We start from the raw sequence: 21,958 nt of genomic DNA on the forward strand, positions 1-21,958 counted from the left end.
GGGTGTGTGGTAATTGCAGGGCTGGTGCGTGTGTGCAGAGGGGTGTGTGGTGTGCAGGGGTGGGGTGTGGGATGGGGTGTGTGCGTGTGCAGGGGTGTGTGTGTGGGGGTGGGGTGTGTGCAGGGCTGGTGTGCGTGTGTGCAGCGGTGTGTACAGGGGGTGGGGTGGTGTGTGCAGGGGTGTGTGTACAGGGTGGGGGTGGTGTGTGTGTGCAGGGTGGTGGTGTGCAGGGTGGGGTGTGGTGGCCAGGGGGTGGGTGTGTATTACAGAATTGAGGTGTGCATTATTGGCCACAGGGTGGGGTGTGTGCAGGAGCTGGTGCGTGTGTGCACAGAGTGTGTGTACAAAGGAGGTGGGAATTATTAATGTACAGGGTGGGGTGTGTGTGTACAGGGTGTGTGTGTACAGGGTGGGGTGTGTGTACAAGGGGTAGAAGTGTAGTAGTAGTAGTACAGGGGTGTGTGTGTGTACAGGGGTGGGGTGTGTGTGTGTGCAGGGGTGTGTGTGTATAGGGGTGGGGTGTGTGTGTGCAGGGTTGGTGTGTGTGCAGGGGTGGGGTGTGTGTGTGCAGGGCTGCTGTGCGTGTGTGCAGGGGTGCGTGTGTGCAGAGGTATGTGTGTGTGTGCAGGGGTGTGTGTGTACAGGGGTGGGGTGTGTGTGTGTAGTGTGTGTGTATAGGGGTGGGGGATGCGTGTGTGCAGGGTGTGTGTGTACAGGGGTGGGGTGTGTGTGCACCAGTGCATGGCTGGAGGTGGCTACTGGAGCCTAGACTGTGTCCCGAAAGATGTTCAAGCAGCATCTGTACAAAGCCCTGTTCACAGCTCCTGGGTCCTTCTGGCCTGAACCGAAGACTCAGGCCCTCCTGCACCCCAGGTCCAGCCAGGAGCCGTTTCCACACCCCTCCTGGGCTGGATGCCGACGACACGCAACCCCGATGTGAAGGGATGTTGCTTTTATTGAGGGCCTGTGTGTGTGTGTGTGTCCTGAGCTGTCCCCAGGTATCCTGCCCCCCAGGTGAGGCCAGACACCCGCTCAGGAGATGCTGGTCCTTGCATGCGGGCAGTAGGGTTCCTGGCATCCGGAGTCCTGGATGGGCAGGTCTTCCCTGAACTCCAGGAGCCCTAAAGGGGGCTCTGGTCTCCCAGCTTTCACAGGAGACACAGACAGAGGACCAGGGCAGCGAGGGAGGCCAGGACCAGGAACCCCCACTGGCGATGGAGGCTGGAGGCCCCGGAGGGGTAGCCGTAATGCGTCCTGCAGGAGTCGCCCAGCTCGTCCCGCGGGATGGGCTCCTCCTCGGGAGCCTGCGTGGGGTTGCTGGCCTGGGGACAGACACAGGTGGGGCAGCCTGTCTGCTGGTGGTTGGGGGGGGAGGCTCAGGCGGCCACCCCATCCTCACCTGCTCCACAGCCTCGAAGACCCTCAGCAGGTTGTTGGCCAGTGCACCCTTGACCTCCGCCTCTGTCCAGTTCCTCCTGAGCAGCTCAGCGATCAGGTCTGGATACTTGGAGACGTCCTCCAGCCCCTCAGGGACCCTGTGTTGAGGCCAGGAGAACCTGGGCCCCCACACTAGGACCCACGTCCCTCCTCCAGCCGCCTCATCCCTCTGACGGGGTCATGAACCTCCCAGCTCATCCATGGGACAGAGCTCTCACCCCCTTACCTTGGAACACCATCAAAGTCCCCACCAAAGCCCACAGCTCTGGCTCCTGCCACCTCCTTGATGTGATCCAGATGGTCTGTCCAGGGAGCAGCAGGTATGGGTCCCGAGTGAGGCCCTCCCGCTTCAGCCCCCTTGGCCACTCACACCCCACCTACCAGCCACTTGGGACAGGTTGGCCTTGTTGGTGCAGGAAATGTAATTGTTGTAGAAATTCACCATCACCAGGCTGTCTGTCTGTTTCTGCACAGGAAGACAGGGTGGAGCTGAGAGCTGGGAGGGCCTGTCCAGGGAGGTGGGGTGGGGGTGGCTGCCTCGGCCCTCACCACCAGCCTCAGGACGTCGTCAGGCACGTTGCGCCGGCTTGCGCACACGCTGTAGGCCGAGGAGTGGCTGAAGATGACGGGGGCTCTGGACAGCTGCAGGGTGGCCTTCATGGTGGCCACAGACACGTGAGCCAAGTCGATGAGGACTCCCAGACGGTTCAGCTCCTTCACCACACGCTGGGAAGACAGGGCTCCGTCCACCCTCACAGCCCCCAGGGTCGGGGCTGAGGAGGTGGACAGGCTGGACCAGGTGTGAGTCATCGTCCTTCATGGCTGGAAGTCTGGGGCCACTCAGGGCTGAGCACCCACCCTGGGGGGATGGCTGCCAGCTCCATTTTACAGATGAGGACACTGAGGTCCCACGTGGGGAGATTCATTGTTCCGGTCACCCTCCAGGGCCTCTGCCTTCTCCTCGGGGGTGACTGGCCCCTCCCACCCCACTCACCTGCCCAAAGGGTGACAGGCCTTGGCTCTGGGGCTTGCTGTCTCCCGTGTCCACCAGCCAGTTGTCAGCCCTGCGGGAGCAAAAGGCAGGTGCTCAAGGGGTGGAGCGGTGGTCTCGGCCTCCCATCAGCCCAGCAGGCGAGGCCCGGCCCGGGACTCACAGGTGGAGGGGATGGGCTCAGGAGGGCGGCGGGGAGTGTCTGCCCCTCCCTCCTGACCACAGCCCGGGGGCCTCCCGTGGGGAGTCACGCACCAGGGCGTGTTACAGTTGTGGGTGAGGGTCAGGTACCGCATGCCCAGCTGATAGAGCGCCCGCAGGACGCCCAGACTGCTGTCGATGGAGTGGCCGCCCTCCACACCGATCAGGCTGGCCACCTTCCCTTCCTGGAAGGCCTGCCGGATGCCTGCGGGGAGAGTCGGGGTGCAGGGGAGTGGGCACCTGGCGTCTGGAGGGGAGGTGTCCTGATCAGTACCTGCTGCTCAGGACGAGGGCTGGGTGGGAGGATGCAGGACCTGGAGGGCCCAGGTCAGGACCCCACCTGCACTGCTGGTGACATACAGGAAGGTCTCAGGGTACATCTGGCACATGCGGTGGACCACATCTATCTGCTCCAGCGTCCTCCGCACAGCGTCTTGGTTCTGGGTGTCGCAGGGCGTGTACACGGACCAGAACTGGGGGCCACAGGGGATACCAGGAGCTGATGCAACCAGGTCTCAGCCCACCCCCCACATGCCTGTGGGAGTCTGGTTTCCCACCCCCTGGGAAGCCCTCCCTCGGCCTGGTGTCTGTCTCTACAAGGGCCTGTGGCACTGAGGGACCCTGGAGGAACAACGCCACAGGGACGGCCACACTGTAGCCAGGCCCAAGGTAGGAGACGGGATGACCCCACGCAGGGTGAGTGAAGGCAGGGCGGGCGGTACCTGACCTCCTACGAAGCCAGCCCTCAGCTTGGGGATGTTGGTGTGTGTGTCGGCCAAGGTGGTCAGGTTGGCCCTCGCGTCCTGCAGCCGGTTGTTGAACATCCTCAGCAGCTGCCAGGGCAGGTCGTTGTGCCTGGAGTCGCCGGGGGGAGGCCAGGCAGTCAGGGAGGCCACTGGGACCTGGGGGCTTGTGAGCTCCTGAACTCCGGGCTGTGCTCCCCACTTCCTGCTCCTCACGGCAGGCGCCGGACTGAAGTCCAGGCCGCAGGGGTGACGGATCATTGGCCACCTGAACACACCTGTGCAAGGCTGCACTTCCCACCTGTGCCCACCCCCAGGGCAGGGAGCCCCGAGCCACGAGCTCAGGGAGCTGGGTAGCCCATCCCCTCCACGGCCTTTCTCTGTGGACGAGGCTGGCGGGAGGACACGTTGTCTGAGGGTGGGACACCACCAGTCAAATGACCTCAATGGACAGGATTGGAGACATGGGCAAAGGGGCAAGGGCCTGGGGGTGATACTGTTTCTGAGAGTTTTCAGTTTAAAAATCCAGTTGCCTCCTGGGGAATACGGTGGGCGGCTGGATAACTGCAATGGCCTGTCCTCGGGGGCCTGGCACTCCCATCCTTCTGGGGAGCAGGGCGTCAGGTACAGGCTTTGGGGGCCACCCAGGCCTCTCTGCTGCCTCTGTCTCCAGGGAAGAGCCTGAGTGAGGGCCTCAGAGGGTCCGAATACAGCTGCCCAGCAGCGCCCGGCAGAGACCAGGAGCAAAGGGAATCCACTCGTTAAGCACTTAATTCTCAGGCAGTGGTGGCTCCGCGCCTGTAATCCCAGCACTTTGGGAGGCGGCGGTGAGGATCACAAGGTCAGAATCGAACCATCCTGGCAACAAATGAAACCCATCTCTACTAAAAATACAAAACTAACGAGGCGGTGGCGAGGCATACTGGTCGCAGCTTCGGGAGGCTGGTGGAAATAGGCGTGAAACCTGGGGCCGGGCTGCAGTGAAACTGAGATCCGGCCACTGCACTCCAACCCGGAGCTGGAAGGTCTGTATGAAAAGAGCACCATTCTCAGGCACTGTGATCCAGCCTTTGGGAGGCTGAGGCCCGGACAGATCTAAAGGTCAAGAAGATGAGAACCATCTTGGCTAGCATGAGGCAGATATGGACACAAAAAATTGCAGTGGTGTGAGCCACCAGCTGGGAGGCACAGAGAGGCAGGAGAATAAGCGTAAGCCCGGGCCGGGCACAGTGAGCCGAGATAGCCTGCAGCTCTCCAATCTGGGCGACAGGCGGAACTCGTCTCAAAAAAGAAAAGAAAAGAAAGAATCCCACATCTCAGGCCCAAGGCAGGCTCAGTTGATCTGTATTTCCAACCAACAGATCCTGACTCCTGCAGGATCGGCTCAGGCCCTGCAGCCCTGACAGCCTCGTCCCTGATCCCATGACCGGAGGCTGCAGAAGGTTGGGAAGGGGGCTGGGCCTGACCCCACCCTGGGCAGCAGGGTTCCCCTTTTCCCGTCACTGGGTCTGGGGCCTCAGACCCTTCCTGTGATGTGGAAGCTGCACCCCGTCTCGGGGAGACACCCTCGGAGGAGTGTGTGCTGGGATGAGCACTTGAGAACCCCTCCATTATCCAGTTCCAGACCACTCCCCACTCTGTCACCTCAGTTTCCCATCTGGGCAGCTGAAAGGTGTCTTGGTGCCTTCCTTGCAGGGCATCTAGGGAGGCAGAGGGACCCAACAGTGGTGTTCCATGGTTTTCCAGCCGTGGGCCTGCTCTGGTGACCCAACCCAAATCTACAAGAGCATACAATGAGGTTTCAGACATTGCCACAGGGCTCCTCGGGGGAAATGAGGGGAGGAGTCTGCCTTTCTGGGTCCCAGCAGCTCCTGACCTCCCACAGGCTGGGTTTGTCCCCAAGCAAGCGGTAGCACACCAGCCCAGCCCTTGGGCAGATGGGTAAGGCACGGAGCCCACAATCACTGGTCTCCTAAAACTCCTGCAGCATGGGGTGCTCTGGCCTGGCAGTCCACGCTGACAGCCTGCACTGGCCTGGCCTCTGCTTGGCCCTGGGCACAGAAGCGAGATTGCTCAGGGCTGCATTTGCTGAGGAGCAGTGGGAATGAGCTCCAACCAGGAGACCCTGCCGGAGGCAACAACCTCATTGCTAGGGTGCAGCCCCTACACCCGAGCACTGTCCTGGGGCCCGGGGCTAAGAGCAGGGTTCCAGGAGGCTTACTCCTTGGCCGAGGACACAGGTAGCCCGTCTCAAGACATTAGCCTGGGATGGGCAGGGAATTCCCAGCAGCAGCGCCACTTGGAGGGAGGAGAGGCTGCAACAGGGCAGCTGTCTGCTCTCCCCTCCTCCTCCTCCTGCAGCCCCTCCTCTTTTTTTTTTTTTTTTTTTTTTTTTTTTTTTTTTTTTTGGGGAACAGGATCTCGACGGTGGTGGTGGCTCAGCACCATTAACACTTTGGGAGAGGTCAGGCAGGCCGGGATCCGCGAGGTCAGGAGATGGGGAGACCATCCTGGCTGGCAGTGAGGCAGTCTCACCACTAAAAATGCAAAAAATTAGCCGGGTGTGGTGTGGGCCATGGTGCAAGCTGGGAGGCTGGGGCAGGAGAATAGTGGAGCAGGGAGGCCGGGCTTGCAGTGACTTGAGAGTGCCTGCTCCAAACTGAAGGTGAGGTGAGACTCCCATCTCAAAAAGAAAAAGAGAGACAGGGTCTGCTGTTGCCCAGGCTGGAGGGCAGGGGTGCAGTCAGAGCTCACTGCAGCCCCCAACCTTCTGGGCTCAAGCGATCCTCCCGCCTCAGTCTCCCAAAGTGCTGGGACCACAGGTGAGTCGCCGTGCCTGGCCAGCCCTCTCCACTCCTGCTGGAGAAAGCGATGGGAAGGTGGGGCCTCTGGTTTCTCAGTGGGACACGGGCCCTGCCTGCCTCATGGCCAGGTCAAACTGCAGCTAATCAGACCCACCCTCCTTATCTGGGCGGCTGGGGCAGTGCCCTTAGCTGGGATATGGAATCCTTCATCCTGCTCCAAGGAGTGCTGGAAAGTGCTGGAATTGCAGCAAGGACACACTGAGGCAGCTGTTTGTGGGGGAGACTGCTGGCTGCCCCCGGGACCCATTCTCCTGTTTTACTTTGTAACTTGAAAACCCCTCATATTTAGCGGGCACACAGCTGTTTGGATTGAAGTTACTTCCTGCCTGTGTTGCTGGCCGCGGCCAAGGGATGAAGGTGGGTCCTGTAACAGCTTCTAACAACTGACCCCTGGCCGGGCGTGGTGGCTCACACCTGGAATCCCAGCACTCTGGGAGGCTGAGACGGGTGGATCATTTGAGGTCAGGAGTTCGAGACCAGCCTGGCCAACATGGTGAAACCCCGTCTCCACTAAAAATACCAAAAAAATTAGCGGGGCATGTTGGCGGGCGCCTGTAATCCCAGCTACTCGAGAGGCTGAAGCAGGAGAATCACTTCAACCTGGGAGGTGGAGGTTGTAGTGAGCCCAGATCGTACCATTGCACTCTAGCCTGGGTGACAGGCGACAGAGACTGTCTCAAAACAAAACCTGACCCTGACAGTCATCTGCTGCTTGTCCTTTTTCCCTTCCTTATCTCTCCTTCCTCCCTGCTGGCCGTACAGATGTGAGGGCTGGAGCTGGCGTGACCATTTTAAACCATGAGGATGCAAGGGACCACCCTCAACTCCCTTTCTGGAGCTGCCTCTGTTCCCTTAAGTGTTTTAAATTTGAGACGGAGTCTCGCTCTGTTGTCCAGGCTGGAGTGCGGTGGCCCGATCTCGGCTCGCTGCAGCCTCCGCCTCCCGAGCTCAAGTGATTCTCCTGCCTCAGCCTCCTGAGTAGCTGGGACTACAGGCGCCCGCCACCACGCCCGGCTAGTTTTTTGTATTTTTAGTAGAGAGGGGGTTTTGCCATGTTGGCCAGGATGGTCTTGAGCTCCTGACCTCAGGTGATCTGCCCGCCTGGGCCTCCCAAAGTGCTGGGATGACAGGCGTGAGCCGCCCAGCCTGGCCGGTTCCCTGAAGTTCTTACACAACAAGACGTCAGGTTTCCCTGCTTTGTTCAGAGTGTTTCCCCCGCAAAGCCCAGAGGCATCTCCCAGGAGGAGACACCGTGCCAGGCACAGGGCGAACTCTCAGTGACCCTCCCACCCCAACGCGGAGCCAGTGTGGACCCCGATCTGGAGCCTGGGAGCAGGAGGCCTCCATGGAGACCCCGTGTCGGGGTGTTGGGCCAGGAAGAGGCGGGGAGGAGGGTCAGATTCCCGGGCAGTGGGAATCTCCACCCTGCGGAGACCAGGAGAGAAGCAGGTGACCCCAGCACCCCAGCGAGGTCGGGGTGGGGCCAGGCGGGCACTCAGGGCAGCACAGACAGGGGCCGAGCCGCATGGGCCTCCCCCGGGAGAAGGCAGGCCAAGGGGAGTGGGAAGATGGCCAAAAAGATGCTGGCTGAGAGGGCCTGTAGGGCACCACCCACGTCTGCAGCTTTCGGGAGAAGCTGAGGCACAGGGAGAGACGGGGCACAGGGCCTCAGCGTCCCCAGGCGCAGAGCTCACGCTGAGCTTCAGGGTGAGGGAGCTGGGGCCTTGCCTCCCTCCTGCCCTGACCCTGCAGACCTTCATCTGTTGAAGTCTTTGGGGGCCCTGAGAGACCCCACAAAGAAGCAGGGGCCAGGAAAGGCAAGGGCCCCAGTATCATCGCAGAACTGAGCCCCAAGCCAAGGGCACACCCCCGGCTCCCAGCCCGGCTCCCCAGCCCTGGCTCCCCCAGCCCCGGCTCCCCCAGCCCCGGCTCCCCCAGCCCCAGTTCCCAGTCCCGGTTCCCCCAGCCCCGGCTCCCCCAGCCCCGGGCGCCCCAGCCCCGGCTCCTCCAGCCCCGGCTCCTCCAGCCCCGGCTCCCCCAGCCCCGGCTCCTCCAGCCCTGGCTCCCCCAGCCCCAGTTCCCAGTCCTGGTTCCCTAAGCACCTGGCTTAGGTGGGCACTCACCCATCAATGACAGGGGAGTCCCTCATGATCCTCTCTGCCTCGTCCCGAAAGAAGTCTGCAGTGCAGACGGCCACAAGGGGCCACAGCCACCATCTGGTCCACATGGTGGGGTCCCCGGGGACCTGCGTGCGCTGCTGCCCTGGTGCCTCTGTGCTGGCCTGGCCGGCCCGTGCAGGAGGACGAGTTTCAGGCTGTGTGGAGTCGCTCTGCCTGCCAGAAGAGGCACCAGAGGCGTTGGGTGGAAGTGATGATAGCTGGCCGTTGTCCTGTTTATAGCTTCCCGTGTTCAATAAGTAACCAGCACATTCCCTGCCAGCGTGGGTGGGATGGAAGGCCGGACACCCAGTGACTGGGCGTTGCTGTCTGGGCTAGGCGGAGGCATAGTAAGAAGCTGGGAACCCAGACCCAGGGGTGGGGCTAGAGCCCAGATGAAAGGACAGCAGGCTGAGAGCAGGCCCAGCACAGGATGATGGTGAGTGGCTGTCAGCCCTCGCTGTGCTGCTGCTGTTATTTATTACTACCACCTCCCTCAGGACCCGGGGCCTAGATCTGCAAGCAAGAAAACAGTCATTCAAATAGTGCATTCTCATGAAGCACCTCTTTCCGCATAAAAATCATCTCACGTGGCTTGCCGTAGGGGAAAACATCTGGGCGTTTCAGGAAGCTGCTGCACAGCCCAGGTGTGCCCCTGATGCCTGCTCTAACGCTGAGGGGTCTGCACCCCGCCCTGCAGCCCTCCAGTGTCACAGGGACCCACACTGCGGCTACAGACTTCAGGCCAAGCAGCTGGACATGTCCTTAGAACTGGGGCCTTTCTAGGCCTGGGCAGAGCACACTGAAGTCGTCCGAGGGCTCCTGGAAACACAGTTCCCAGGTGGTGCCCTGTCTGAAGAGTCTCCATCCCAGGGCTAGGCGGTGTCTGGGGTTCTGGGGGACGGTGGGCTGAGTACTGGGGCTAAACCAGGCCTGCTGGGAGGAGCAGGAGGGAACACTGGTCAGAGGCTTCGCAGCACGGAGACCAGCAGGCAGAAGGATCGCCCGGCTGGAGTGCGGTGGCTCCGTCTCAGCTCACTGCAACCTGCACCTCCTGGGCCCAAGCAATCCTCCTGCCTGAGCCTCCTGAGTACCTGGGACCACAGGTGTGCACCACCACGCCCAGCTACTTTTTTTATTTTTTGTAGAGACAGGGTCTTCCCCATGTTTCCCAGGCTGGTCTCCAACTCCTGGCCTCAAGCAATCTGCCTGCTTTGGTCTCTCAAACTACTGGGATTACAGGCATGAGCCACTATGCCCAGGTCATGATAAATAGTATTTTCATTCAATATTTTTAAAACATCAGAATTCATGTAAAAAAAAAAAAAAAGTCCATAACGAACAAAGTACAAAACTTTAAAATAGCTGGGCACGGTGGCTCACGCCTGTAATCCCAGCACTTTGGGAGGCCGAGGCGGGCGGATCACAAGGTCAGGAGATCGAGACCATCCTGGCTAACACGGTGAAACCCCGTCTCTACTAAAAATACAAAAAATTTAGCCGGGTGTGGTGGCGGGTGCCTGTAATCCCAGCTACTCAGGAGGCTGAGGCAGGAGAATTGCTTGAACCTGGGAGGTGGAGGTTACGGTGAGCCGAGACCGTGCCACTGTGCTCCAGCCTGGGCAACAAGAGCGAAACTCTGTCTTAAAAAACAGCATCAACAACAACAACAACAAACAGATCTTGTGAGAACTTGCTCACTACCACGAGAACATGGGGGGAACGGTCCCCACCTCCAGCTGGTCTCTCCCTTGACACGTGGGGGTTATAATCTGAGATGAGATTTGGGTGGGGCACGGAGCCAAACCGTATCACTCAGCTTCACCATTCAGGGCCCAGTGCAACATGAAAATGCAGCACCCTTCTTCAGACATCACAAGAATCTCAGGGCCTCGCAGCGGGGGGTGGGGTGGGGGTAGAAGCAGGTGCATGTCTTCCGAGCACCAGACCGGGGTCAAAGACCCTGCGTGGGCTGCATTTTGCACCATTTCTGAGGCTCAAAGCCACTAACTTAACAAGAGGGTGTCCTGGGGGCTGGGCCTGGTAGGCTGTGGGTTCCCGTCTCACGGCCACCATCCAAGGGCAGCGTGGGTGAGCTGGTTAGATTTCTCGGCCTCAGTCTCTTTGTCTGTAGAAGTCACGGAGGTACCTACTTTACGACAGTCCTGCCGTGAGCGCGAAGGCACCAGCCACTCAGAACCAGCCTCAGATCAAGACCTTAAACCTGTCTTTCCCATGGGGTTTTACAGTCTGTCCCAGAGTTTCCAGTTGCCCTTCTTCTCCTGCCCTACACGGGGTGCTCTTATCTTCCATCTTCCAAGTCTGGACTCTGCAACCTCCCTCGCTGCCCCCAGAGCCTCCCTCGTCCAACCTGCTGCTCCCAGCTTGGAATCTCTGTGCCCACTTAACGTCTGCACGGAAGGTCTCCCCCCTTTTTTTGGTTTACAGTCCTGGTGGAGTTTGAACGCTTGTCCAAATCTCACATGGACACTGGATCCCAGTGTTGGGGGGTTTGGGGTCATGGGGACGGGCCCCTCATCAATGGCTTGGTGCAGTTCTGGAGGTAATGAGTGAGTTCGGAAGAGAACTGTTAAAACCAGCCTGGCACCTCCCCCGTCACTCTCTGGCTCCCTCGCCGCCGGTGATGACTGTGAACAGGAGAATAGGCTCTGGGGGTAGTGAACTTAGGCCAATTCGTGCGGAATCAAGGAAAAACAGCGAGGCCTGGGGCAGGGAATGGGACGCTAATTTGTGCTGACTTCCTAAAAGAGAAGACACCAAGGTCAGGGGGGCGAGAGTCCGAGGCCAATGCACGGTGGATCCAGGAAAAACACCGAGCTCTGGGGCAGGGAACCCAGGGCCAATTAACAATCAACTTCCAAAAACTGCACCATAAGGAAAAGCCCCACGCCCAGTAGCAAAGGATCAAAGGCTGCTCTCCCTACAGCCCCCAACCCCCACCATGTCCCAGATGGCAAGGAAAGTGCTGTGGACTGGCTGTGGGCCATCCTTTCACCTGCAGACACCAGTTCACCGCAGCTTTGATTAGCCATGGACCAAATCTTTCATCCAGATAAGGGGGACAGGAATCATGAAAGGTGAACTTAAGACCCAGAAAACTGGCCGGGTGTGGTGGCTCACACCTGTCATCCCAGCACTTTGGGAGGGTGGGGTGGGCGGATCACCTGAGGCCGGGAGTTTAAAACCAGCCTGGCCAACATGGAGAAACCCCGTCTCTACTAAAAACACAAAAATTAGCCAGGTGTGGTGGCTACTCGGGAGGGTGAGGCTGGAGAATTGCTTGACCCTGGGAGGCGGAGGTTGCAGTGAGCCGAGACGGCGCCAGTGGACTCCAACCCAGGCGACAGGCGACGGTGTGAGACTCCTTCTCAAAAAAAAAAAAAAAAAAAAAAAAAAACCAGAAAACTTTGTAACAGCGCCCACTCCCACCCTACTCCGAGCTTTCTCGCTTTAATAACTCCCTGCTTTCGCGGCTTCCTTCCTGTGTTTTGTTCTTACTTTGTATGTTTTGTCTACTACTTATTTGTTCAAGCACCAAAGACGGGCACAATTACACTCCAGGCCATCCTTCCTGTGACACCTGCTCCCTCCCCTTCTGCCGTGATGGGAAGCTCCCTGGGGTCCTCACCAGAGGCAGATGCTGGTGCCACGGCTCCCACTTCCCGTACAGCCTCCACAACCATGAGCCAAACCCACCCCTTTTCTTTATAGATCACCCAGCCTCGGGGATTCCTCTGGAGCAGTGCAAAGCAGACTAAGCCCTGTTCCATTCGTGGGCCCTGCAACCATCCCTTCACTGTGGGTCTGCGGGAATTCACTCCCCAGTCCTCCCGTCCGTGTCTTTATTCTGCCCTCATCACGGATCAGTAGTTTCGCTGAATGTGCACTTTGGGTGGTAAACCTTTTTCCCTCAGGAGGTGACCGCGCCACCGTCCGTCTGTGCATGCTTGGTTGATGGGAGCCACATTGCGCCCAGCGCTGTGTGGGCAACCCCTCGTCCCCCAGAACGCCGTGACTTCATAATTTTTTTTTTTTTTTGAGACGGAGTCTCGCTCTGTCGCCCAGGCTGGAGTGCAGTGGCCGGATCTCAGCTCACTGCAAGCTCCTCCTCCCGGGTTTACGCCATTCTCCTGCCTCAGGCTCCCAAGTAGCTGGGACTACAGGCGCCCGCCACCTCGCCCGGCTAGTTTTTTTGTATTTTTTTTTTTTTTAGTAGAGATGGGGTTTCACTGTGTTCGCCAGGATGGTCTCGATCTCCTGACCTCGTGATCCGCCCGTCTCGGCCTCCCAAAGTGCTGGGATTACAGGCTTGAGCCACCGCGCCCGGCCAACTTCATATTTTTCACTCCCTGGGGCTGTCCCTCTGCCTCCAGTCCAGGGAATTTCCAGTCGCCGGTATTCCTCCCTCCTTTCGGAGCTCCGTCTGGCGAGGGTTTCGGGCAGGGGTTGGACTGTTTGAGCTTCCTTTTTGCCTCCTGTCCTGGGTTTCCTCATGCTTATTCCGTACACTCCATTTCCTCTGTTTTGTCTCCCAGCACGGTTCTTTAGTGTTTTCTCGGGGGTTGTGCGTGTAGGTCTCCGGAGGGCGGTTTCCAGGCTTTGCTGTGTCCTGTCCATCAGAGCAGCCGAGCTGCTTGGAGTCCGCTGCATTCTGTTCTCTTCTGTGGTTTACCCAGTGGAATGCAGGCGCGTCTCCCATTGTTCATCTGGACCTTTTGTTGCGTTTGCAGACTTCCCTCGGCAGCTGGTAATCTTTGTCACCTCGAATTTCATATTTAAAAATAAAGCGACAGCAAGGTGGGCAGTGCCGTACGTGTGAGCGGGCTCTCGACCCCAGGCTTTGTGCGGGCCGAGCTCCAGAGACGCCCGGTTACCAGGAGTCCTTGAAGCCAGAATGCAAGCATGAGCATTTTTTTTTTTTTTTAACGAAATGGGGTCTTGCGATGCTGCCCAGGATGGACTCCAACTCCCAGGCTCGAGCGATCCTCCCACCTCAGCCTCCCAAGTAGCTGGGTCCACAGCAGCTACTTTTAAAGTAACTGCCACCGCGCCCAGCAGCGTTTTTTAAAATAGCTACCCCGATTCTCAAAAACATGTTTAGGGAAGGGCCTCCTGACCTTCCTCTGGCTGTAGGGGGGTTAGGCGGGTGTGTCTGTCTGGGTGGTCCTGGGGCCAGTTCTTCCAGCTGGGAACAAACCCCGACCTCAGTGTCTTCCTCACTCCCGGCCCATTGTGCCCGTGACGTCTGAGCTGAGCTCCTCTCTGGCTCCCTGGTCTCTCGCTGGAACACTCTGGAATGTTCCCAATGGGCCCTCCAGTCCGCCTCACAAACACACTCTTCCGTTAACTTCCTCATTCCCAGAAATGGGTCGGAATCTGTGCCTACAGCAGAGACCTTTCTATTGTCTGACGAGTGTGTTAATTTTTTTTTTTTGAGACAGAGTCTTGCTGTCGCCCAGGCTGGACTGAGTGGCGCAATCTCAGCTCACTGCAACCTCCGCCTCCCAGGTTCAAGCGATTCTCCTGCCTCAGCCTCCCAAGTAGCTGGGATTACAGGCGCCCATCACCACGCCCGGCTAATTTTTGTATTTTTAGTAGACACGGGGTTTCACCATGTTGGCCAGGATGGTCTTGAACCCCTGACCTCATGATCCACCACCTTGGCCTCCCAAAGTGCCAGGATTCCAGGTGTGAGCCGCCGCGCCCGGCCCGAGGGCGTTATTCTTTTCTAATTCCTTTCCTCTCACCTTCGTGGACAGGAGCAGGAGGAAGTGCTTGTGCCTTGGCTCACATCTTGACACAGAGGGTGCAGCTGGCAGAGTCGTGGTGGGAAAGGCTCAGGGTGTGTTTAATTCTGTTTCTTCCGCCAGTTCTAGTTGTGCATCTTTCATGTCCCTGACTGACCAGGGCCCTTCGTCCTGCCCAGGCCCTCCTACCCCTTCCCTCCCCTGGCCATAGTGAGGCTCAGGGAGAGAGCCGGGGTTCGTAGTCCTGGGAGACCCCGGGGGTGGGAGCAGTGCTCTGCGAAGAGCGTGGGCTCCTGCATCAGAGTCCTGGGTCCATCTCCAGAGACGGGTGCACCGAGGCCCCCACCTCGAGGCTCTCCTCGCAGGGTGGTGCTGACCTGGCTCTGTCGAGAGGCAGCCTCGCCCGAGTGAAGGCGGCGGGTCAGACGCAGAGTGACGTCTGTGTTTCCACCCGGCCCTGTCCCCCAGAACCGCACGTCAGCCCCATCCACAGCCAGCACGCAGACGCCTCCACGGCCATGTCGGATGTTACCACTTCTGCACAAGTAGCCACAGGCAACACGCCCCCTACCACAGATCATCGCAGACGAGAATACCCGGACACATCCCAAGCCCACGTGGTCAGACACGTCCACGTACCGAGAACAGACACACGCAGACTTTCCCACGTGATGAGTAAACGCACACTCAGGTACCTACACGTGTGCGCACAGACACACTCAGGTACCTGCACATGTGCACACACACTCAGGTACCTACACGTGTGCACAGACACACTCAGGTACCTGCACGTGTGCACACACACAGGTACCTACACGTGTGCGCACAGACACACTCAGGTACCTGCACATGTGCACACAGACACACATGTGCACAGACAAGCCGCACACGTGCACCTGCTCACGTGAGCCCCTCCTTGCACGTGCGAGGGACGGGAGCCCACACTCAGCGTGGGGCCCATCTGACCACCCACGAGGCCTGGGACAGGGGCCCCCAAATGAGCCTTGAGGAAGGAACATCTGGGAACCTGCGGCTCCACAGGGAGCCCGGCCCTGTCTCTCTCCCTCGGAGGCCCCAGTGGCTCACAGCAAGTTCAGCAGCTCTGGACTCTCTTCCGGCTCCTGACCAGGCTGATGTCTGCACTGGGGGAGTCCATAGGCCCCTCAAACTGCAGGCCCAGCCGCGAGGCCGGCACCCCACTTCTGCCCCCAACGCCTCCCTCCCAGCGTCCAGCCCACCCTGAGGCTAGTGGCTTCCCCGCATCCCTCCTTGCCTGCCCAGGCCCCCCTCCAGGGCTCCAGCTCCCTTGGTCAGGCCCCTTCCTCCCACCCCAGTCCACCCATTCCACCCCCACCTGGGCTGAGCCCCCATTCCATCCTCTGAGACCACCCTTCACTGCCCTTGATGGCCTGGCTGAGACCCCCACAGGTTCCATCCCTGGACCCTCACCCTTCACTTTGTCCGTGTGCCATTTGAGACTTCCACCCGGTTCCATCCCTGAGACCCTCACCTTGGCTGCCCAGCGTGGCGCGGCTGAGACCCTCCCACCCGGTTCCATCCCCACAAGAGACCCTCACCCGCCCGGCTGCACCCGCGATGGCACGAGCTGAGACCCCCACCCCCGGTTCCATCCCCTGAGACCCTCACCCTTCGCTGCCCGCGATGGCACGAGCTGAGACCCCCACCCCCGGTTCCATCCCCTGAGACCCTCACCCTTCACTGCCCGCAATGGCACGAGCTGAGACCCTCACCCTTTGCTGCCCGCGATGGCGCTCCATGCTATGCGCCTGCTCACTGAGGTTCTCCCTCACTGATGGTGGATCGCAGGCAGTTGGAGAGGGGCTTTCCGCCCTCATTACAGCCCTGGCCTCAGCCTTGCTCCACGCTCCCCAAAACCACAACCCCTGGCTCCTGGCTCCCCGAGACTCACCACGAGTGGGACAGAATGCTGAGTACCTTGGCTCAGCCACCCCAGGCCCAGGGAGACAGACCCGCCTCCTGCCTCCCAGGTCACAAGGCTTGGGGGCTGTTTCTGGTTTTCAAGCTCAGTCCTGCCACCCACAGAGCTCTCCAGCTACAAAACAGCCACCTCCTTAAGAAAGGGCCTGCACAGGACCCCAGGGAGAGCTGGGCTAAAGCCTCGCACACGTCAGCTGGTTCTTGTTTCCGAACATACTTGTGCCCTCAGTGAGGCCGTGAGCATCCGGCCAGCCCAGGGGTTTCTGGGACTCGGTCCCAGGCCAGGCAGGAGAGCTCCGTGACCACCCTTTGGGGCCCCCCAGGCAGTAGTGCAGGGTATCACCCTCAGGCCGCAGCAGGCTGGGAAACGGAGAAGAGGGGGTCTGGGAGCTTGTGCCCATCCCAACGAACCCAGAGAGTCTCAAGTGGTCTGGGGGTCCCAGGCCATGTGTTCTCTCCCCACTGGCAGACCCCAGCCACCTCCCTGACTCCCTTGAGGGAGACTGACCCTGGCCTCGGAGCTGGGACAAACTCTGTCCTCAGTTTCTCTATCTGTAAGTGCGATGGGTTGATCTCCCTCCGTCCCCAGCCACGGTCAAGGATCGGAATGTCCTCTGGCAAAGCCACAGGGGCTTTCGAAATCAGAGGAGGGTCTGCGTGTGGACTGCACTGAGCTGGAGACCGGGCTGGCTTTGGAATTCTGAGGCTGCAGTGGGAGGGGGGCATCCTCCGTGGGTTCCAGCAGGCCGGGGGAGGCCAGGCCTGTCCCTGACCCTATCCGGGGGTTGGAGACCCAGGGCTGCTGCTGGGCCAGTCACAGGGACCCTTGGAGTCTGACGTCTTCAAGCAGCCAGTGGTGGGGAGCAATGGGAGGAAGAGTGGGAGCTGCAGAGAGGGGAGGGGGTGCAGGCGGCGGTAGGGAGGGCAGGGGGGCAGGGGGGGGGGGGGGGAGGGGAACAGAGGGAGGCAGGGGCTGCAGAGGGGGAGCAAGGGGGGCAACCCTATGGAAGCCAAAGGTAGAGGGTGCTGGTGAGATGTGCACATGTAAAGACCAAAATAAAACCAGCTTTGTGCAGGGTTCCCACTGTTCTGGTAAAAATAAAATATATATTAATCTATAAATTACAAAATGTGAATTGTGCAATTTTGCCCGGGGAACAGTGCTGCAATCACTTAAGCTTGGGAGTCTGAGACCAGCTTGGGAAACATAAGGAGATCTCATCTCTACAAAAAATAAAAAGACTAGCCAGGCATGCTGGTGTGTGCCTGCAGTCGCAGTTACTTGGGAAGCTGAGGTGGGAAGATTGCTTGAGCCTGGGAGGCTGAGGCTGCACTCCAGCCTGGGCAACATGATGACAGCCTGTCTCAAAAGTAAATATATAAATAATGTAGGCCAGACCTGGTGGCTCGTGCCTGTGATCCCAGCACTTTGGGTGGCCAAGGTGGGAAGATCGCTTGAGGCCAGGAGTTTGAGACCAGTCCGGGTAACATAGGGAGACCTTGTCCCTACAAAAAATACAAAAATTAGCCAAGCGAAGTGGCACACACTGTGGTCTTGGCTACATAGGAGACTGAGGCAGGAGGATGGCTTGAGCCCAGCAGGTTTAAGCTGCAGGGAGCTATGATCTCACCACTCTAGCCTAGCTGACAGAGCAAGACCTTGTCAAGATGGATAAATAAACTAATAAACTAATTATAATAAAAATGCAAATTGTGCAATTTTGGAGATTCTGCATGAGTTAAATCCTTTTTTTTTTTTTTGAGACAGAGTCTCGCTCTGTCGCCGAGGCTGGAGTGCAGTGGCCGGATCTCAGCTCACTGCAAGCTCCGCCTCCCGGGTTCACGCCATTCTCCTGCCTCAGCCTCCCGAGTAGCTGGGACTACAGGCGCCCGCCACCACGCCTGGCTAGTTTTTTGTATTTTTTAGTAGAGACGGGGTTTCACCGTGTTAGCCAGGATGGTCTTGATCTGCTGACCTCATGATCCGCCCGTCTCAGCCTCCCAAAGTGCTGGGATTACAGGCTTGAGCCACCGCGCCCGGCCGAGTTAAATCCTATAAACACATGCTAATAATTTAAAATTTTAATTTTTCTTGACTTAGAATGAATTTTTTTTTGAGACTGAGTCTTGCTCCATCACCCAGGCTGGAGTGTGCAATCTCAGATCACTGCAACCTCCGCCTCCCGGGTTCAAGTGATTCTTGTGCCTCAGCCTCCCGAGTAGCTGGGATTACAGGCGCGCATCACCACACCCAGCTAATTTTTGTATTTTTTGTAGAGACAGGGTTTCACCATATTGGCCAGGCTGGTCTCAAACTCCTGACCTCAAGTGATCTGCCCGCCTCAGCCTCCCAAAGCGTTGGGATTACAGGCGTCAGCCACAGCGCCCGGGCGCCTTCCAGCGTTTCCAGGCACAGACCGGCACGGGTGTGGGCTCCTGGCCTTTGCATGCTGTTGGTTTCTGTTGACCAGATGGCCTGGAGACCTCCCAGCATGGATGTTTCCACCTCATTCTGTGCAACACGTGCACAAGCCTCAGAGCTCACATTACCTGAGCAGTTCCTCTACACAGGGACCGTGCTGAGGGAGCTCCTGTGGCCTCGTGAGGTACGAGCAGTTTCCCCCTCACCTCTCAGGGCCCCCGGGCCTTGGTGCCCACCTCCCTCTCCTACCTCAGCCACAAGTCTCCATGCCGTGCCCCTGGGGCTTCACGTGTGAGCCCTAAGCACCCCACCTCTCTGCTGCCCCTCTCCCTTGTTCTAGCTCCACCCCGTCTCAACTCCTGGCAATTTCAGTAAGAAAGAATTGTCCCCAGCCCTGGCCAAGCAATTCCCTGACCTGCAATGACCTGTGCTACTCCCACCTTGCTCGGGCGGGGCCTGACCTTCACTGCAGTCCCTACAGCCCACCCCTCCTTTCCCCTTCTGCTCCAGGGCCCGCCCGGGACCTCCAGCCGCCTGCCCCATTCCCTGCCAGACTCCATCATCTCCTCTGGAGCCGTCAGGCCTCTCGGTAAAACCTGGCCGCTTCCTGCCCGCTTCCTGCCCACTTCTTGCCAGCTTTGCGTTTGCACTGCCCTTCACTGAGTGTGCTGAGGGAAGGCCCAGCTGTCCCGATGGGTGCTACTTTGAATTCAGGATCACAAACCTCAAGGAACCTCTTTAAACCACCTGAGAATCCTGCTGCAGCTCCCAGTGCTAGGACTAGAAGCATCCGCGCCCTCTGGGAACATTCTGGTGGAGCAGTTGCCCTGTCCTCAAGGTCAGCTGCGCACGCTGGGTCTTCACTGTCCCGGGGGTGCGGATGCCTCATGGCGACCCCCTCCTCCATCCAACGACCCCTCGTGGCACAGCTCCCAGCACAGCCGCTGTCTCCCCTCCTCTCCGCCCGTCTCTCTCTGATCCTCTCACAGGAGGCTGGGCCATACTGCTCCCTGAAACTGTGCTCAGTCAGCCTCTCAGTGGGTGACCCCTGGACCCGCTGCCTCCGTCCTTCCAGGGCACAGGTCCCAGCCTCTCCTGGCTTGCCTGTCTCCAGGCTCTGAGCCCCATCCCCACAGCACTGACTCCTCACCCACCTGAACCCCCAGCCCAGTCGCCGAAGCCCCGTGGACCCAGCCTCCTGCTGCACACCCCAGCTGGATGTTAGGGAGCATTTTAAATTCAGTTTTTTTGTTTTGTTTTGTTTTTTGAGATAAGTCTTGCTCTGTCACCCAGGCTGGAGTGCAGTGGTGTGATCTCAGCTCACTGAAACCTCTGCCCCACCAGGTTCAAGCGATTCTCCTGCCTGGGGACAGGACACGTGGGGGATGCCTGAGCCCCACGCCTTTGGGCCTCAGTATCTGTGAAAGGGGTGGACACTCAGGGGCCAAGGCGGGCCTCGGGCTTGGTCCCCCTCCTCTCCCATTCACACCCCACGGCTGGCCAGGACAGCGGGTGGCCCCCGTGCTGACCGCCTGCCTGGCTGCTGCAGCTGCTGCCCTCTGGTGGCCAAATCCCAACCAGCCTCCGTGGGGCCGGTTCGCTGGGGCCTGGCGGGGTCCTGCAAGGCGGGGTCCTGCAAGGCAGAGTCCTAGGGGCTCCCTTCACCCAAGAACCAGCTGCTCATCCCTCAGAGCGGGCTCCGAGGACCTGGGAAGGTGGAGCAGGTGCTCGGAGTCACCACTGCCTCCATGGCTGTCCTGCCCTTTAACTCACACCCTGCCACCCCCGAGAGCAAGGCAGCTGCTACCTGTCCCCTAGTCTTGGAAACTGAGGCAGAGAAGCCAGGCCCAGCCCGCCTGGCTCATGGAAGACGGAGCCGGGATGCACACACTGGACACAGGTCCAGAGACTCCAGGGCTGCGTGTAGACAGGCACCACTGCCCTGCCAGGCCCGCCTGCCCGCTCTGTCCCCAGTGGGAGCTGGGAGCCTCAGCCCCACCTCTGAAGCCACCCCTCGGGGCAGCTCTGAGAGGCTGCTCTGGGGCTCAGTGTCCGTCCACCGCAGCGACGTCCTCCCCGTGAAGCTGCCCGTCCACCGCAGCGACGTCCTCCCCGTGAAGCTGCTCGCAGGGACGGAGGGACCCTCCCCGTCTGCTGCTGGCCTCCACCTGGGGATTCGTCAGTCGAAGCTGAGGCCCAGCGGGAGGCGTTTTAGAGACAGGTACACATTTGGAGGCCCCATGACACCCACTGAGAGGCTCCATGGGGGTCAGACGCCAATCAGCAAGAATTCACCAAGAGATGTACGGGCTACTTGACCCTCACCATGAAAATGGCTTTGCTGTATGAGAGCCATTGGCCGAAGCAGGGTCTGCCCTTCACTACTCCCGCCACAACTCCAGACTCCAACGTCCCCCGTGCCCGAGGCTTTCTCTCTAGAATGTCCTGTGATAACCCTGAAGCTCCCCCAACCCCAACCAGGGCGCAGATTTTTTTTTTTTCTTTTTCTTTTTTTTTTGGTTACAGAGTCTCGCTCTTTCCCCCAGGCTGGACTGCAGTGGTGCGATCTCAGCTCACTGCAACCTCCGCCTCCCGGGTTCCCGCCATTCTCCTGCCTCAGCCTCCCAAGTAGCTGGGACTACAGGCACCCGCCACCGCGCCCAGCTAATTTCTTGTATTTTTAGTACAGACGGGGTTTCACCGTGTTAACCAGGACGGTCTCAATCTCCTGACCTCGTGATCCACCCGCCTCGGCCTCCCAAAGTGCTGGGATTACAGGCTTGAGCCACCGCGCCCGGCCACAGCTTTGATTTTCATTCAGCAAATTCTTTCCACCTGGAAGAAAAATGTGGGTCCGGACAACGGGGCCCTGCTCTCAGCTGGGCAGGAGGGCAGATGACTGCGCACAGGATTCCAAAACAGAGAGTAAGTCCGGGGCCTGGGCGCTCCTCACACAGCCTCTGGGAGCTCCCTGGAGGAAGGGGCACGTGAGCTGAGTCCCAAGGGTGCCTAGGACTGCACCGGGGTCCGCAAGAAAGGAACAGCCGGCACAGTGGACAAGCGGGGGTGTGGGGCCTCTGGAGGGCCCGGCGGGTCCAGACCTCATCCTAGGGACCACGGGGAGGGCCAGTGAGAGGACAGCAGCGGGTCTGAGAGCAGCTCTCTCACCTCCTAGAATCCCAGAGAGCCGCCGCGTCCCCTGCCCCGCACACCTGGTCCCAGCCTCCTAGAATCCCGGGAAGCCGCCGCGTCCCCTGCCCCAAACACCTGATCCCAGCTTCCACCCTGAGTGGTGTCCTGGGGTCCCCGGGCCTGTACCACCCCAGGTGGGCACCCCAGTACCCTGACCCACCAACTCCCCAGTCCACTCACCCTGGCCTCTGCGATGCAGGCTTGCTCCCCAGCAAGGCCCCAGCC

The 21,958-nt window shown here is 59.4% G+C and overlaps 1 protein-coding gene across 2 annotated transcripts; it reads right to left on the minus strand.

The window, feature by feature from the left end:
- Positions 1-937: 937 nt before the first annotated feature.
- Positions 938-21,958, minus strand: DPEP1 (dipeptidase 1). 2 transcript variants are annotated; one of them, XM_003917330.3, is made up of 11 exons: positions 21,914-21,958; positions 8,360-8,569; positions 3,352-3,484; positions 2,970-3,102; positions 2,684-2,834; positions 2,432-2,501; positions 1,987-2,163; positions 1,819-1,903; positions 1,664-1,739; positions 1,400-1,535; positions 938-1,322 (listed from the first exon to the last, which is right to left on the minus strand). In XM_003917330.3, exons 2-11 carry the CDS (start codon positions 8,461-8,463, stop codon positions 1,149-1,151), a joined length of 1,239 nt encoding a protein of 412 aa, XP_003917379.1. In that variant the 5' UTR covers positions 8,464-8,569; positions 21,914-21,958; the 3' UTR covers positions 938-1,148. The 2 variants fall into 2 exon arrangements, with proteins under 2 accessions (XP_003917379.1, XP_031513886.1); XM_031658026.1 differs by lacking the exon at positions 21,914-21,958 and having other exon boundaries at positions 8,360-8,613.

The sequence above is a fragment of the Papio anubis genome, chromosome 18, assembly GCF_008728515.1.
Source record: "Papio anubis isolate 15944 chromosome 18, Panubis1.0, whole genome shotgun sequence".
NCBI classification, from domain to species: domain Eukaryota; kingdom Metazoa; phylum Chordata; class Mammalia; order Primates; family Cercopithecidae; genus Papio; species Papio anubis.